This window comes from Xiphophorus couchianus, chromosome 24, assembly GCF_001444195.1.
Source record: "Xiphophorus couchianus chromosome 24, X_couchianus-1.0, whole genome shotgun sequence".
Taxonomy (NCBI): domain Eukaryota; kingdom Metazoa; phylum Chordata; class Actinopteri; order Cyprinodontiformes; family Poeciliidae; genus Xiphophorus; species Xiphophorus couchianus.
In genome coordinates, this window is record NC_040251.1 from 9862700 (window position 1) to 9880612 (window position 17913).

Here is a 17913-nt window from a genome sequence, read left to right on the forward strand (position 1 = left end):
GACAGACTTATGAGATATCACTGTTTCTAGAGGCTGATTCATATCAGAAATACTTTATAACCTCTATAGAAGCATTTTTGGAAGTGACCACTGAACACAGCTATAGCAACATGTGAAGTGGCTTAAACACATATAGTATAAAAATTTTGAAAAGTGTGATTAGCCTCTTTTACTGTAACACATTGAAATAAAATTAATTGCCACCCTCTGCTTTTAAAAAGAGATGTGAATCTTTCAGTGTCTAGCAATTTGATTAAAATTTTTAGGGTCACGATTTGATTCAGAACCAATTTTTGATTCAAACCAATTTTTATTTTGTGCATAAATTTCTTTATTTTAAATTACCTGTACTAGGTTAGCTTAGCTTCCTGGCTTTTTCTTAAATAACAAAAAATATCAAAGAATTATTCAAAATACCTAGAGTGGACAAGACAACCTTCTGTGGTTAAGTGAACACATAATGCAATATGTGGTATACTCACAAATAGGAGCGACTTAAACGCATTTTAAAATCGATTTTGAGCATTTGGAATCGGTTCAGAATTCCAGTTCTCTGTAGAATTGACTTTTTTCCTCACCTCTACTTTTAAACTTCACCAAGTAAAGTAGTAAATAGAATCCAGTGGAGCTCAAAACCAGAAAAGATGTTCTGGAAATGCCTTAGAAGTTAGTGAAGAACAGTGGTAAATAAAAAGCATTTTGAAGACAAAGGAACACAGCAGACATGTGGGGATGAAATTAGAAAGAAGTTTAAAGCCAGGTTAGGTTATTAAAAGCAGAGTATAACTGCAAACCAACAAAAACAAGGTTGCCTTTATAACCCAGCATTCTGGGCAAGGAGAGCATTAATTTGAGAGCTGAAGTCAAAAAGCTGATGGTAACTCTGGAGGAGCTGCAGAAATTGAGAGCTACCCAGTCCATACATCTGGCCTTCATGAAAAGTAGCAATGGAAAGCCATTGTTAAAATAAAACTATATAAATCCCCTTTGCAGCATGGCACACGCCATGAGGGAGATACAGCCACAATGACAAAGAAAGTGCTTTTCTTCAGTGGAGACAGGGAAGTTGGTCAGAGTTGATAGGAAGATGGATGAAGCAAACTAAAAGTTTATGCTGGAAGAAAACTTCCTACGGGCTGGGATGCAGGTTCACCTTAATGTAGGACAACCAACCTAAACATCCAGCCAAAGCTAAAAAAGTTTAAAGTATTCAATTGTTTGCTTTGATCTAATGATTCAAGTACTAAGAGGCTGGTGCAAATTCATTCCCTACTTTATGTTGATCATTCACAAAAAAGCTCATTGTAATACCAGAAGTCTAACATGACAAAATGTGAAAAAAGGGGCATGAATACTTTTGCAAGGCACTGTAGATTTAACGTTACATGAATGCAGTTACAAAAAACCCCATATAATATGCATTATGAACACCTGGTGCTACAGAAGTAACCTTCCCCCCTTTGAAATATATGTAGCTGTGACAGCATAGCATCGGGGAGATAAGGTGACAAATAATTGAAGACGGCAATCTAGACACTACCAGGACGGGAGGTGGCAGGGGCATCCATCCTTGGAGCTGTACAAAAGAGAGATTGAAATAATAACTCAGGGATTACCAGTATGACAGAGTAGAGTTTCTTCATCTCCTCACAAGTCTTCGTCAGCGACTCGAGTTGCACGTTGTACTTCTCTATTGCCATCTGCAACACAGAGGAGAGCCCAAGGAGTTTGTGAGCAAACCACACACACCTCTATTCATTGTAAAACTGATGTGATTAAAAAACAAACATTTAGCAAAATTGAAAATTTAATAAAAGTTCAGTGATTTAAAAATGTTAGGATGGGATGCCAAAAACTACATATTTGCTTCTTTTTAAGATTATATGAAAAAGTGGGAATAACTCCAGCTCAGTTCATCACATTTAGTAAAGGAACTTAAATTTAATCATATTTTCCAACATTACATTTAAGTAACCATCTACTTTGACATTTATTTGGTCCATTTCTGAATATGTCAAAATATTCTTATAATAAAAAAGGACAAAGCTCTTGGCATTACATAGCCATTTATTTACATTTAACACAGTGGAGACAAATTCTTGCAAATTATACCTGGAAGAAAAATTACATAATAAGAGATAAGATGCAGGTCAGAAAGATGCAAATCAATATCATATCATGATGCATTGCCAAAGCTGCCTGCTCAGCAGAAAAATACATGGAAACAGAATTAGATGTTTGTTTTTTCTGATGTATAGTTTCTGACAGCAGGTCTAGTCTGCCGCCACATGACTGAAGAAGCCAGTAATACTCACGTTTGTTTTTGTCTCTCTGCAGAAATTATTCAAAGTAGTTTTAAAGTTTCACCAGGAATCTTCCTGTCCTCCTTCCTAGCCATACAAACTTGTGCTGGTGACCAAATTCAACTTGTGTTCTTACGTCCTGAATAAGTCATAATAACCTATTATTTCTTGGTTCCTGTCAATTTCAGAGGATGTCAGTGAGGCTGCACAATATGTGGAAAAACACAGAGCTGCAAAATATTGAGATGCTTATACATGTAAAATGGCCTAACAAATCCTGCACCAAAACAGTTCTTAGGAATTGGGATACTGTAAATATTTATATTGCAAAGATGAGTGAGATTTAATGTATTGTGTAGCTCTAAGAGATCATGACACACCAAAATGAGAAGAATGCAGTGTTAATATTACTATCAAGAAAACAAATAAAAATATAACCATGATAAATAAAAAAATGGACTTTGATTGGGACTTAAAATAAAACTTTGCAGCAGCTGGTGTATCGGGCTTTGGGTGTAGGTTTTTCTTTCAGCCTTATGGTGTTATGTGATTCTTACTTTTATATTTTGTGTTGTTTGTCTTTTTATAATATACAATGTAGCCTACATGTGTAATAATTCTGATCAGACAAAAATCACGAGAGGTTCCTCCAGGCTCTAATCTCAGGCCACTTTCATTCAACAGATAAATGATGCTTCTATAGTTCAGATTATCGATGTCTGCTATATTTCCCGTAGTATTTATGCTATAAACACAACCCACTACTTTTTTTTTCAAATTAATGGTAATATTTTCCTAGTGATTGTAGAGGGAACTAGAAATGATAAGACATTTTACTTCACCTTGAGATCTTTAGTGAAGTTTGGGTGTTGAGCTGCAATGTTTCTCTTCTTGATGGTTTTTCTGTACTGAAGTACTTTCTGCACTTCGTTCTTCAGCACTGTAAAAACATAACATCCTCAGCTCAGACCTCATGGAAAGACATTATGTTTTCACGAAATATACTGAAATACAATGAGAGATGTAATGCTTTCTCACACCTCCACCTACAGCAGTATCAGTATAGTGAACACCAGTCTTTGTAGTAAAATGTGATCTACTTACCATCCACTTCTGCGGTCAAGCCTTTGATGGAAGCTTTCCAAAGGAGAGGGGGAGAAAAACACCAACACTGGTATTAAATATAAATGTACGTTTCATTTATCAGCCCTTAACTCAAAAGCACCCCACAGATTTTTTTCTTCTGCTGTTTTGATCAAATCTTGACGAGCAAATACCTCCAGGGACAGTTTCAAATTCTGCCAAGTCCTGGGTAAAAGTGGCCAGGCCCGGTTCCTGCAACATGATCTGCTCCAGAAGGGCATGGAGCAAGGTGAAATTCTTGTCCCTCCCACGCAGCTGGGAAAGCTGGAGATAAAGAAAAAGCAGACTGAAGGTTGGAAAACATATCAGCTGACTAAAGGTTTTTATTCCTTTTTTGTTTCTGTAATAATTTGCCTTCTTTATTTTCTTGTGTGCATTTACAGTGTATTGAAAAATATAGGCACATCCCACTGCATTTACAAACACTTAAAAGCAAATATTTGATTAGACGGCAATCTTGTACTTTAACCCCACCACAGAAAGTGAAAAAATAGCTGTTAAATTATTAATTCAAAATTATATTTAAATATAGATACAAGTATAACCAATGCAATATTTATCTGTGGAATAAGTAAATAAATTCCCCATCAGAAGCTGGTATATATATATATACTGTATATATATATATATATATATATATATATATATATATATATATATATATATAACAATATATACATTGTTGTTGGTCTTTGCATAATTATCAATCAGTGTAAAATACCGCAAGGCAAAATGCAGATTTCTTTGTAGATTTGCTAATGTGTTTAACATCATTATACTGTTCTAAGAATGTTGTGTTGTTTTGAGAACTATGTCGAAATAAAATGCTTTAAGATATGAGTGGATTTGAAGTTGATGGTGAGACACAAGGTGCCCATATAAACACATGCAGCACTTAAATTTTAAACTTTATATTGTGCTCACACTGAAATACTTAAGAAAAAATTCAACTTCGTTTTGAGTGCATTTATTTAGTATGGAAGAAATCCAACATTAGGGAACATTTGTTCTGGAGGCACACTTATTAACATTAGCAACTTCTATCTAAAAACGCATCTGTAGCTACCTTTCTTTGTTTAAACTTTTCTTTAATTTGATTAATGTTTCTGAACTTTTACTTAGTAATTAATGAGTTCATGTTTCCCTGGTGTATTCATGTGATGTAAAAAAATAAAAAAAGAGGTTAATTTTTCTTAACCACAATTTAAAATGGAAAAACAAGAGAACATGTATTTTCAGAAAGGCAAATGTGAGTTGATCTTTAAAAAATCCTAAAATGTCTAATGAAGAACAGTTCATTTCCTAAACAGTTAATTTCACATCAAGTCAAAAAGAAATGTAGAAGTTTAAGGCAACAGGAATTATGAATATGTGAATACTCATAATAAATAACCTTCATTCTTGAAGGTTATATTTGTGAAAAATGTTGTGTGAGAATATGCTTTTGTCATGAAAGAACATGTTATACATATATTTGCCAGTAAGTGTGGAGGTGCAAAACAAAAACAGATGTCATAGTGTCCTAATATTGATAAATAAGAACCAAATTTGATGTGAATCATATAATAAATAAACAAAAAGATGATAGATTGTGAAATTCTACACATTTTTTAAATTAGTGGTAGTAAGTCTGATAAAATAATAATAATGATGATACAAATTCAGCCTTGTTGGTTTAGCACATAATTGAAATTCCTAAGGTAGCTCCCTTATCCTTTAACAAACTTCGTCCTTTTTTCTTTCTAGGTTATGTTGTTTACCAGCTTAGGCCTCTAAGGGCTACATATGCAAGACCTGCACCAAGTATTGATGCTCACAAGAAAAAAAAAGATCTGAGATAACCTCGATGCATTTTCTTGAAAGCGGCTGGTCATTAATTTGAAGAGAGTCTGTCTTTAGCAGCAACAGTTTACTCTTCTCAATTAGACCTGGAAACACCTCTGAGGAAACACAAGGTCTCTGCTTTATTAAACGGAGCCCAAGACGCTTTACTTCTGTGCCCAGAACCCTGGTCCTCAAACTCCCCCAGCAGAGAGTCAGACTCCAAAGAGTAGATCAAGTTAAATGCAGAGGAATTAAATGAAAAGAACACCAGCATCATGTTGTCATAGAGAAAAAAATGTCCATAAATTAACTCAATCAACCTTAAATTTATCCTTTTTTTAGTTAAGAAGTATAACATCTTCAAACAGCAAGAGAACACTTCAAGCTGCTTTCTACTTAAGAGCTGAAAGGATAGCAGTTGATGTTTGGCTCTAATTCCACAGTAATAAAACGGCCTAGCCACCAAAACCAGATCATAATATGTCTTGAAATACACATTCAGCTAATAAAACACAATTCAAAAACACAATAAAAAAATTGTGCTCGTCACATTCAGTTGTTTTTACATGTTCGCAGCGTACTGAAAAAGTATTTGACCTGATTAAATATAAAATATAGGCTGCACAGTGGCGCAGTTGGTAGCACTGTTGCCTTGCAGCAAGAAGGTCCTGGGTTCGATTCCCGGCCGGGGTCTTTCTGCATGGAGTTTGCATGTTCTCCCTGTGCATGCGTGGGTTCTCTCCGGGTACTCCGGCTTCCTCCCATAGTCCAAAAACATGACTGTCAGGTCAATTGGTTTCTCTAAATTCTCCCTAGGTGTGAGTGTGTGTGTGCATGGTTGTTTGTCCTGTATGTCTCTGTGTTGCCCTGCGACAGACTGGCGACCTGTCCAGGGTGTACCCCGCCTCTCGCCCGGAACGTAGCTGGAGATGGGCACCAGCAACCCTCCCGACCCCATTAGGGACAAGGGTGAACAGAAAATGGATGGATGGATGGAGTTTATAAGTGGTAATTTTAGATGTCAAAGTAAAAGGTCTACCCAAAACAGCCAAGTCCTCTGTGAAAAAGTATTTGACCCCTAAAACTAATTAGTACTGAAAAATGTCATTAAACATAACAATGATTAACAATGATTGTCATTTTCCCATCTCTTTGTAGATTTGTTTTAATTCATGGTTGCTTGTAGCTCTTTTCATGAGCAGCTAGTTTAAGATCATGCCAAGACACCACAGGTGGATAAAACTCTGAACTTTACTAGGCCACTCCAAAATCTACACATTATTTTTCTCTATAGTCAATCAGAAGTGAATTTTGTATAGGCCTATGGCCACGTTCTTCTTTGGGAGATTATTCTGAAGCAGCAGGCAGTCCCAGATCATCACATTACCATCATCATGTTTCGCTGCCTGCATATTGTTATTTTGAACTCCTGTTTTAATTTTACTCTAAACAGTTTTACTGTTTTACAGTTTTACTCTAGATCTAACACGTTGCACAAAGTTAAACTTTTGTCTCATCAGTCTTTAGAATATTGTCTTAAAAGTCTACAAAATCATCATGATGTGTTTTTGCAATGGGATGGGCCTTTGAGTTTTTCATGCTAAGAATGGATGCTGTGTTGGTTTTAAGGCTGCAGCTTGAAAGAAAAAAATATTCTTGCATTTGATACTTACCATACTGTACCATACTGACATCATAAGTTGGTTAATGACAACTGCATATTGAGCATGTGGTGGTTTTTTTTCATCTTTTGTTTGGTTTAGTTAATTCTTCAATTTTCTTATTTTTAATTGAAGAATCTTCTCATTTATTGTTTTAATCTTGTTCCATAAGATCAACCTGCCAAGGACCGTACTTGAAAACTAGCATCTGTTGCTAAATCTGGCACATATAAACAATACTCTGAGCTTGTTAATTAAGGTACATTTCCCCATTTTATATCTTATTTATCTTAATGAATAAATAAGCAAAATTTAGCACTGGGGTAGTATTGTAGTATTCATACACATGACCAGGTAGGTCTGGGTAGTTTTTTTCTCTTAATAAATGAAATCCTCATTTGAAATCTGTTAACTTTGATGTTTGATGTGTACCACATACAGAGGCTTCAGTTCTTAACACAGCCTTCCTGGGTTTGCAGCATGTCTTCCTGCTTCCCTCTCTGCTTACTTCCTGTCTGGTAGCTGTCAATATAGGCCACTCATGGCAAAATAAAATCTATAAAAAATATATAATTTGATGTGTGTTTTCAGATTTTGGAGCTAACGCCAAGGTAGATGAGAAATTGATTAACGTTTCTCAATCAATCTTCCATTTCTTAATGTGACAAACTAAGAAGGTCTCATTGCAAATCAAAAAAAGTGATTTGCACTGAGATTTGTTCTTACCATATTTTGGGTGCTTTTGACCTTTTCCTTAAAGCTCTAAACATTTAATCTTTTTTGACCTTTTAATTTTCATATTAACAAACTTTAAAGTTGTTTAAAACTCAAGAAGTTTTGAAAACAAGATAAAAATGTTATCAGAGCAACAGTAGTGGAGTTCTAGGTGTCTCTTAAAATTGGTATAGTGGTTAAAGATCAGATTTTTTTTCTTTTTGTAATATTTTTTTTTAAGTTTCAGAAATATTTATCCACATACTTTGATAACTCCAAGAAGTAAGAATACCACACAAAGGTTTCTTGGTGCAAATGTGAAACCATGATGTAATAACCATGAAATTTTTACCCCTAACCAGACCAAGTAAATTCACTTTTACGTGATGTAAAGATCCACTGGCTTGGCTGTATGATCTTATGCACCAAGCCACTCATGTTCTCATTTTGTGCCAAGTTTGATTTCTCTAGTGAAACCAGGCAGCGACACAGTCACAGCCCTGATTGAACCTACCTGGCCAAGAGAAAATGGCAAGATGCTCAGGGACCAGGCTGTGTATGTCAATGAGCAGAGTTATTAGGCAGAGGCGAACCTCAATCAAAGGTCAGACGAGAGTGTTGGAATCGTACTTTGGTTAAGGACGAGAGGCGGAATCCCTTGGCCTTTTCCTTTCCGGCGTTCTCATTCAAGTAATTGCCTATAGCGAGGAGGTACTCCAGCACGGAAACAAATGACCTGGAGTTGTACAGCTGCTTGCATATTCTGATCTTCTGGTTAATCAGCTGCAAGACAAACACAAGAAACACAGACTAAAGTCATGTGTCTGTAATTTAAGCTCCTACGTCTCACTCATGCTAACTTACGTACAGTAGCTGTCAAAGTAAAATGTCTACCCAAAACAACTAACTGACTTAATTAAATGACTTAATTCATTTAGTCACAGAACAGCTTTGAGACAAAAAGAGCAGCATCAGGCTTTTTGGATGCTACAGTAGTTGTGTTTCTATTTGAAATTCTGTTACAAAACCACATTATCACCAAAACGTTTTATCCAAAAACGAGTTGTTTTTTTTAAATGTAGAGTTTCCATTAAACAAATGCATTTTCTAAATATCAAATTGTGCAGTTATGTAGTCAATGGAAACACAGTTAACGAAAATCATTACACATAAACAGCCTTATCACAGCACCTCAGTTGACCTCATAAAATGAATAATCAGCTTCCTGTTGTTGGGTAAGATTATTATTTGGTATGCATTTGTGTCAAGTACAAATATCCCCCTAGAATATCACACAATTTCCATGTTTAACCATCTCTGAACAGATCCTGTTGAATATGGATAGAAATCATGCTGGAGAGAAATCAAAGTGGGATTTTAGGTTTTGCCAACGGTGTATTGGAGGAAAAGGGGAGTTGGTGTTGTGGGAATTATACCACTCGAAAAACTTTTTTTTTTTCCAACTAAGGCCCCTGCCAGCCATCAACAATCGTGCCATATGTTTCTATTTTAAGAGTAACCTCCCTACGCCTACAATTGGGACAGTCTCAATTAAACTGAGGAGAAAGCAGATATCCAGCTACATCATATAATTTGGCTCCGAACACGACCATCTGTGGAAAACCACTGTGCTTCAGCAACAGATCAGATCAGCACAACATCACCAATGCTGTTTTTATTGAACCTTCCAAAGGTGTATGGAAGTCAAAGTGTATCAAATAGAGAAAATAGTGGAACACAAGTTGTTGTTTTTTTCATTTTATGGAAGCTTAATCATGCTGTTATTCCTTTAAAGACGTGTTAAAAACACCTAGCATTCATTTTAATTCTCACGTATGTAGAGGAGGCAAAATACTGATTACAAAAAGTTAATTTATAATAATTTCATTCAAATGCAATATCACAATTGAAGTTAAACTCAAATTTATTTTTATTTATTTTCATTTGAGTTTGATTTAAAGTACTCCTTGAATTAAAAATCTTGAGAATCAGTGTTGGGAGTTAAAGCTTAGGGTAATGGGACAGAGGCCTTCCAATTCCAGAGACATGGACCTCATCACCAATTATAACTCATCAAAATATTAGTGGAAACATTTTTAAAAATCCTAGTCGGTAGTAATACAAAGAGTCTGATTGTTGTAATGTCAAAAATAATATTTCCATTGATTATTAGGGAGGGGATTAAATCATTGATGAATCGTTTTTAATAAAATGTAAAGAAAAAAGTTTTTATTTTTTTAACATTGCAACTGCTTTTACATATTAATATTTTTTGAGAGAGAGATCGAGATGCTCATCTTTTTTATATAGCATTTTCTTTCAATGGGTAAAAAACACCATCAGTACTGCTCGATGTTGCTTTAGATTCACATAAATATTCATACTTATTGTAAATGAACTGCTTAATTTAAATCTTTGTGATTTTACAACTACATAAAAACAAATATAGATGCTCAAGCTTTGCTCTTTTCTGTGACTCTGAATACATTTCTCCATTCACTCCCTGAAAATGTTGCACTTGGTTTTGCCATGCCGTGCATCACAGCTTCAGGTGACACCTTACTGTCTGCTGCATCATCAGCTTAAACTGTGTCTTTGACATTTTCTAATACATTTGGCATCAAACTGGGCACATCAAATGGTTTAAAGAAGGAGTTGGGTCCACAACACAGAGTAAAACCTGTCATCCTGGAAACAAGGGATAAAAACATCCCAGGTGAGAAGCATTCCCCTGGTTGGCGACTCTGTTCTTTCTCTGACAGGTGGCATGTAAATCATCTTAGTGTTCAGGCTTATGAGGATTCAGGGATTTAGAATATTTTGCAGCTAATTGGACACTAAACTTTGAGCACAACATACAGGAAAATACCGAAGATTAAGGATCGGGGTCATTTTTCCCCAAAGCACATGCACGCAAATCCCATACTTAAGATTGAGTGACCTTTCTCAAATAAATCTGAGGGAGGAGAAAGAAAACAACAGCAGGAGCAAGGAGCCAGGAGTAAATTGAAACTTAATGAAATTGCTAATCTTTCTTCTCGAGTCATCTTCCCAGCACACAATATGTTTGTTTCTGTGTGTAAGACAAAGAAAAATTAGTATTGCAGTGAATGGATCACAGTGCCATCACTCTTATCCGCTGTTTCTCTTCATTTTCAGGCGGTTAGCAGACAGGAGATTAGGACTGAATCAGCAGAGCAGAAAGAAACAAAAGCTTTTGAGAATCAAATAAAAAATAAAAACGCAGGAGCTGGGAGGTATTTTTGTGTGACTGCAATATCTTCACAGCCTGCGGACCCCAATGCCAATAACAACAACCCACTATGAGAATGTTAAAGATTACTTTGACTAATGATAAACTTGGAATGTTTGTATACTCCTATTGAACAGGGCTAAAAGATTTTGTTTTAAAGAATATAAAGGAATATGTTTCAGTTGTAACTTTTTATTTCACTCTACCTGGATTAATTTAAGTCTTTACTTGACTACGGAGCAGAAGTTTGCAGACAAAAGTGAAAGTTTACACGTTTCCCACAGTTAAAACTCCAGAGTGGGTTTTCATTGAGCATAAAGCACTTTTGAACAATTGAACCTGATTTGATTAAAATCTATCTTTTCTTTTTGATCACAGAAGTGTCTGAAAGTGCCCCTCATACCTTTTTATTTTCAAGACTATTAACCAGCGAACAGAACAAAAACATATGCTTAAATGACCCCTTCAAACATAAAAGTCAAAGTTAGAAGAAAAGCTTTCATGTAATAATTTCAACCACAAATGTTCTTTTTTTTTACTTGTATCCATTTATAAAGTCATAATTAAGGTTTGCATTAGGGAATAAATGAGCTTTGTGTGGGTGTGTGTATTTGCTGAGGAGAAAGACGTTTTAATTTTCACCTACAGCTGCTGTGCAGATCAGAATCTAAAGCATCTCCTGCTTGTTTTACCCTTAAAGCTGAGTCCCGTTTCACCAGTAGCTCCTCATTTTTAGCCATCTGCCAAGCATTTCTAAGGGGTCAGGTGTCCTTAGAAACTGCTGTTGCAGGAAAGGACCAAACAGAAAGAGGAATCTAGCTCATAAAAACATATTTGTTTTTATGAAAGGGTAAAATTTCTAAATGTATTCTCAAATGTTAATACTTCCCCAGCTAACTTATTCTGAATGCATCATTTCAGATGTTTCTTTCTTGTTATAGACTTTGTTTCAATAATGGCTACTGGTGTTTGACTGTGTTCTTCTCAACAAGCAATAAACAAGAGAGACGTGGTATTTATCTGTACAATAACCCAGATAAGTTACTAAAACTCTTTGTAATATGTATCTAACATTTTGACATCTGAGCATTTCCAGTCAAAGAATTAAAGATGAATTGGTGTAATAAGGAAATCAAAGTCCCACAGTCAGGAAGAGTGAAGAGACTCACAATCAAAGCTGTTTGAGGTTCAGTGTGAATTTTCCACAATCACTGATGAGTTCAGGAGCCAATAAAGATGCTGCTTTCATTTTCCTACTGGACTTGGCACCTGTCACCCTGCTTTAATAACAATAGTATCACTGTGTTTGATTGGCTGGCTAACTGGCCAAACCTGAACCTGAAAGTTGTTGTCAAAAGGAAGAGGAGAGACACCAGACCACACAATTCAGGTGAGCTTAGGGGCACGCCTAAAGCAACAGTAGAAGGGTTTCCATTGCAAATGTGTTACACTTTAGCAATGTTCTGCTAATGTTGAAAAAAAATACAGTTTTGCAATTCAGATGTTTCCATTAAACAAAAAACGCAAGTCACATGAGAATAAGTTTGAGAAATCCTTACAAAACTCGCCACACCATCATCTTCTAACTACATGTCATATGTTCACATTCTTTAAGACGCTGAATGCTGGGATTTTAATAGCTGGAAATGCAATCATCAAAATTCACAACAACACTTGAAATCCATAACTCTGCATGTAATGAGTCTATGTAATTTATTAGATTTTTTTATTGAATTACTGAAATAATTTAGCTTTCTGACAATATTTTATTATCTTGTTACTTTCAACACATTATTGAAAATGTAAATTAACTGAAGATTTTTTTTAATCTTTAAAATACTCTTGGCTTTATGTTTTTGTTCTTCAACCAGCATAAAAAGTAATACATTTCTACATCTGCTGCAGAATTCATGCCACAAATCAATGCATACCAGCATATTCATTTGTTTATGTAGTAGAAATCAGCCTCCTGACAGCATGCAATAGGATATTTTAAACACTACCTGCATTAGCTGTCAAGGAATGAGGAAATGGGATTTACAGTAGTCAAAGATTTGACTCTGGATGATGAAGTGAACTCACAGGCTGCAGGTCTTTCATGCTGATCGGGAGCTCTCTCAGCGTCAAAAGCAGGTCGAGTTGCGTGCTCAGGTAGGAGACGTTGCACATCTGCAGCAGAGAAAAAACGTAAGGCTAATGAGTGCATGGGGGAGAGTCCAATTATCATACCATCAGACAACCCATTTCCATGTGATTATTCCAAAAGATCTAAAACAGCTGGTGAAGCAATTTACACACGTTTTTTCAGCCCATTCCTGCTGTGCAGCAGGTCTGTTAACAGCCTGATTTAACAGACAAACTGAAAGCTTGACACTTTGAAACGATTGGCTGGGCCGCCGGCTTGACCTTTGTGTCTGAGCTAACCTCTAATAAATCACTCCACACTGTCAGACCATCCGGTTGATGCTCACATATCATCTCCCCAAAGCCAAAGGGCAGTTTGTCTGACAGATACTTAGGGAAAGACATTAGGATTGGAGCTGGAAATCCCAGCCATGTAATCATCTGGATTTTTATTTTTTTGCAGCTATATTTAAGTGTGAATTCCTCCTCATACAGAAGCAGCATTATTCTGCTCATGCTATGCTTTCTAAGACATTTAATATTCCTGATTTGAACAATGTGCAGTCTGAGAAAACAAATGACAACCTTTCAAAGTAATTGAGTTTTATGCCTCAGTGTGTGTTTTTACATTTAACCTCCATCTCTGTGTAGCCCTGTGATGGACCGCTGATTTGTCCATGCTGCATATTGATGTTGGCTCATAATAAACAGCACCATTTTGTCAAGCACAGTAGTGGAGGAGTAATGATTCACTAACTTCTTTTGTAGTTAGTGAACTTATACATCTTTCAGCCAACAGCAGAACCTTAATTCAAACTGGGTCAATAATCCTACATTCAACAGCAAATCTACAACAGAATAGTAGAAAATGAAGAATCTACTTCAACTGGGTCAATTGGGCTTTGACTGGACAATGGCTCAGTCTATGTAGGATTTCAATAAAAAGAAATAGTTGTGTTTTGTTTTTTTGCTTAGGACCAGATTTTTATCACTTTGTGATATGTTAAACCTTTTAATTCAAATAAGGTGTAATTACTTTTCATCATAACTGTAAAGATAGCTGCTATGTATTTAAACATCTGCAGAATGGAAACATGTTCACACATGAGAAACATTCTGTAGTGAAATCACACCTTCAGGTGTTTAACTTTTTCTGAGGTTTTGTTTTGTCAGATTAAATAACAGCACAACGTTAACAATTACTATACACTTAATTTACATGGATTTTAATTTCAGTGCACCACACATACAGTGTGACCTAGGGCAATTATGGAATGAAACAATTCCAATTATATAATATTTAGGTAGAATTGTGAGACAGATAACAGCACAATTTCCATTAGGGCTAAAACTCTGCAGGTTATTTCTCTGCTGGATGAGGATGCATTTGAGCTAGAAAAGAGGAACAAGTTTTCATGTGTTATTTTTCATACTCTGTGGTGAAAGACCCCCCAAAATAATATGTTTTTGTTTAGCAGATAGTGAAAGCAAACATACTCTTTCAATCAGACTGTGGAAACATTCCAGCTGCCAGATTTTATGATGTAGTACAATATAAATCACAAAGATTTCCTTCATTGAAATTCCAAACATTAAATCTTTTATAAAGATATCCAGTCCTTTGCAATGTGTGCAAAGTGGAGTTTAAGTGGGGACATACCCTAACATTGATTATTTTGTAAAGATTTAATGTTAGGCCTATGACTGGGACATTTTTGTTCTTTACATACAGAATATGTTACACAGACCAACGACTTGTTTTTTCTTTTGAAGTTCTACATGCAACTTAGTTAACAAAGAGAACAGATCTCCATGTTTGAAACAAATTCCACTTTTAATTTTAGTATATTTAATAACATTTGCACTTTATAAAACAAATCCATACATGTAGAAAATAAACAACGTTTGGTGTTTGCATCCCCTTCACTATGATACCCCTAATTTCAATCTGGTCACTTTATTAGTAAACAGAGTTCATTGATGTACAACTGTGCAAGTAAGAATATATTATGCAATATTTTGTCTTAAAATTCCCAGTAGAATACACTGAAGTTTGTGGTTGTTTCATAATAAAATGATGTATGAATACCTTCAAGAGGCGTTGTAAATAGATATTTATCAGGTTGTGGTCATGATTTGGTACAAAAGCAAATTCCGTGTTTATTGTTGTCGAAAGAAGATAAGCAGGGGATTTCCAGGCTGTCAACAAAAACAGAAATGAACTGTTTTTAGCCAGACTCTTCTTAGACTTTTGATGTTCTTATAAAAGTGAACATTAAGGCAGAAAATTTGATGAGAGGTTTTACAACAACTTCTCCTGATTTCAGGTGTCATCTCCTTCTTGAGATGTATTTATGCATTTTTCTAAGAAAGAAACTTAAACCTCCATACTGCACACATTACAAAGGACTGGTAATAGAGTAGAAAGGGGCAGGTACAGAACTGATCTGTTCCCAACAAACTTTGACACAAATTCAAACAAGCTGGTTCAAAGTTCTCCATTTTAAGGCAATTTCCCACTTCATCATTTCCCTCTATTGTTGCAATTGCTGCCCTACCTCTTTTAAAACTGTTTTCTGGCATGGAACTAACAAATAAAACCAGTTTATAAATCATGAGACCTAAACTGTATGTACCCAATTGGAATTCCACTCCAATCTACAACAGATCTCCATAAGGACCAAACCCGTTTTCTGCATTTGACAGCCCTTATGTCAGGTGTCGGATATTTCTCGGCAGCTTTATCATCTGCTATCTCTCCACTAATCTTCCACATGCAGTCCAGTTGATCTGCTTTCCTGGAAGGTGATTACCAAATGGAGCTTGTCATAACGCCCACTGTGTGAATGAGGAGGCAGGTGAATAGATTCAAAAAGCGTTCCTACAGAAAAGGCTTTCTGCCTTAATTGCAGTAATCATAATACTAAGTAAGGCAGAAAAGTAGCGTCCTGGTTAGATCTGCCGTGTTACAATAAGAAAGTTTTGGGAATTAACCTTTTCAAGTCTCTGTGACAAGTTTGCATCTTTATTCAATATGAGTTGAAATAAATAGGGGTAAAAATTAATGACCACATTAACATTTTTCCTCAATATGTAAAATTTGACAGAATTGGGCTGCTGACATGAAAACCACATGCAATGTCAGCATACCTTCAGATAAAGTAAAACAAAGACATGCTAACACATGTCCATAAATTCATCTAGTGGAATTAAGGGAATTGAAATGGATCAATGAAAAACATCAAACATAGCCGTAGACTCCTACCGAATAGAAAAGTTGCATGGATTGCTTAACGTCAACACTTATATGTTTGCTTGGATCATGAAGGTGTTTGAGGATGAGGATACATGAGGATACATGTTTTTTATCGATTGATCAAAATAAATGAAACCTTGAACAAACTTCATCGGCGGAGTCTTTTTGAAATGAATACAAATAGAAGTCATGGCATTCAGTACATTACTGTGTTTTTGTTGATTTGAAACAACCGCACCTGCTTTTCCAGTTTCTTTGTAAGTGACCTTTTTCTGATCAGTGCTTTGCTCCTTAGTCAGAAATGTTGTGACGAACACTTTGTTGTCACCTGGTTTGTGATGAAATTATATTGTTTCTACTTAAATATTGTTTCTACAAAAAATTTTTTTTTTGGCCACAAAAAAAATATTTGTTCAAAAAAAAGACTGTTCTAAACTTCTGGAACAGTGAGAAGTTTAGAAATACATCTGTAATCAATGTTTTAGCCAGTGTATTTTAAACAATAAGGTTGTGAAGATCTTAATAGAGTTCTTTCCTAACTATGCACGTTTGTTTTATGATCTTTGCTGATGAGAAGGCTTGCTCTGGACTGTCAATTAGAATTAGATCAGCTGATTAATTCAATTGCATTGACAGAAGGCAGGATTGCTTTCCAAATGTTGACAGAGCTCTGTGATTTTCATTCCCTTTCAGTTCTTGTTTTCGTCATGTGTTTAATATTTCTTCAATTTGTCACTCCAGTTTATTGCACAAAACTTGATTTGTGGCCTAAGATATTTACTGAGAAATACATGAGTCAAGACATGTTTACTTCCTTTTAGTCCCCACATCTGTAAAACAGTAAACAGTACCTCCATCATGTACCGGTCCACAATATGCAGCTCTGAAACTGGACCCTTGTGGGATTTATACATTTCCACATCCTCCAAAGTGGGGACGTACCTTAAAAATAAAAACAAACACTTTTCAGTTTGGATATGAATGGAATCTTAAAGACACATCAAATCAATTTCTTTGCAGAGAAAGTGTCCTTAAGGGAGCTTTCTACATGTTTCTATGCAAATTGTGACATTTTTGTGTACATTTCCTTAATTCACACACACACACTTGGTCTTGCCCCTCGGTGTCTCTTGGCTCCACCCACTTTGGTGGAATTTTTCAGAATTTTGTCTGGTGGCTGGGTTATGCTTTCACAGGGGAGCTGGTTGAATTTCAAAAGTGTTTAGACTTTTTATTTATTCATTTTGTGAAATCCACTTCGAATTTAAAAGGGTTGAATCCACACAACAAACAGGTTTTGGATATTCATATGAGGCACTCCTGAATTTCCGCTTTGTTCTACAAAACGGTTGTATGATGGGAATGTGCCACGCTTTTAGACATTTTTAGACTGTCTGAACACTGTTACTCATATTTAGTTTGAAAAGACTTACATGTTAAGCATAAAATAGATTCCCAAATATTAGGATAATGTATATAATCAATCAATCAATCAATCAAATTTTATTTGTATAGCACATTTCAGCAGCACGGCATTTCAAAGTGCTTTACATCATATCAAACACAGAAACACAATGCAACATAGAATCAACAATCAAAACACGACATTAAGTCAAGTTCCTTCAATAATTTGTA

The 17913-nt window shown here is 35.5% G+C and overlaps 1 protein-coding gene across 1 annotated transcript in view; it reads right to left on the minus strand.

Annotated features, from left to right (window-relative positions):
- The window catches only part of LOC114140873 (formin-like protein 13), a 52983-nt gene that overhangs the window by 9143 nt on the left and 25927 nt on the right, over nt 1-17913 (minus strand). Inside the window, exons 10-16 of the mRNA XM_028011163.1 lie at nt 17130-17220; nt 12981-13067; nt 8276-8428; nt 3581-3710; nt 3408-3440; nt 3146-3243; nt 1617-1700 (exon numbers count right to left, since the gene is read on the minus strand). Coding sequence (XP_027866964.1) covers nt 1617-1700; nt 3146-3243; nt 3408-3440; nt 3581-3710; nt 8276-8428; nt 12981-13067; nt 17130-17220 — 676 coding nt within the window. The remainder of the gene's footprint in view (nt 1-1616; nt 1701-3145; nt 3244-3407; nt 3441-3580; nt 3711-8275; nt 8429-12980; nt 13068-17129; nt 17221-17913) is intronic.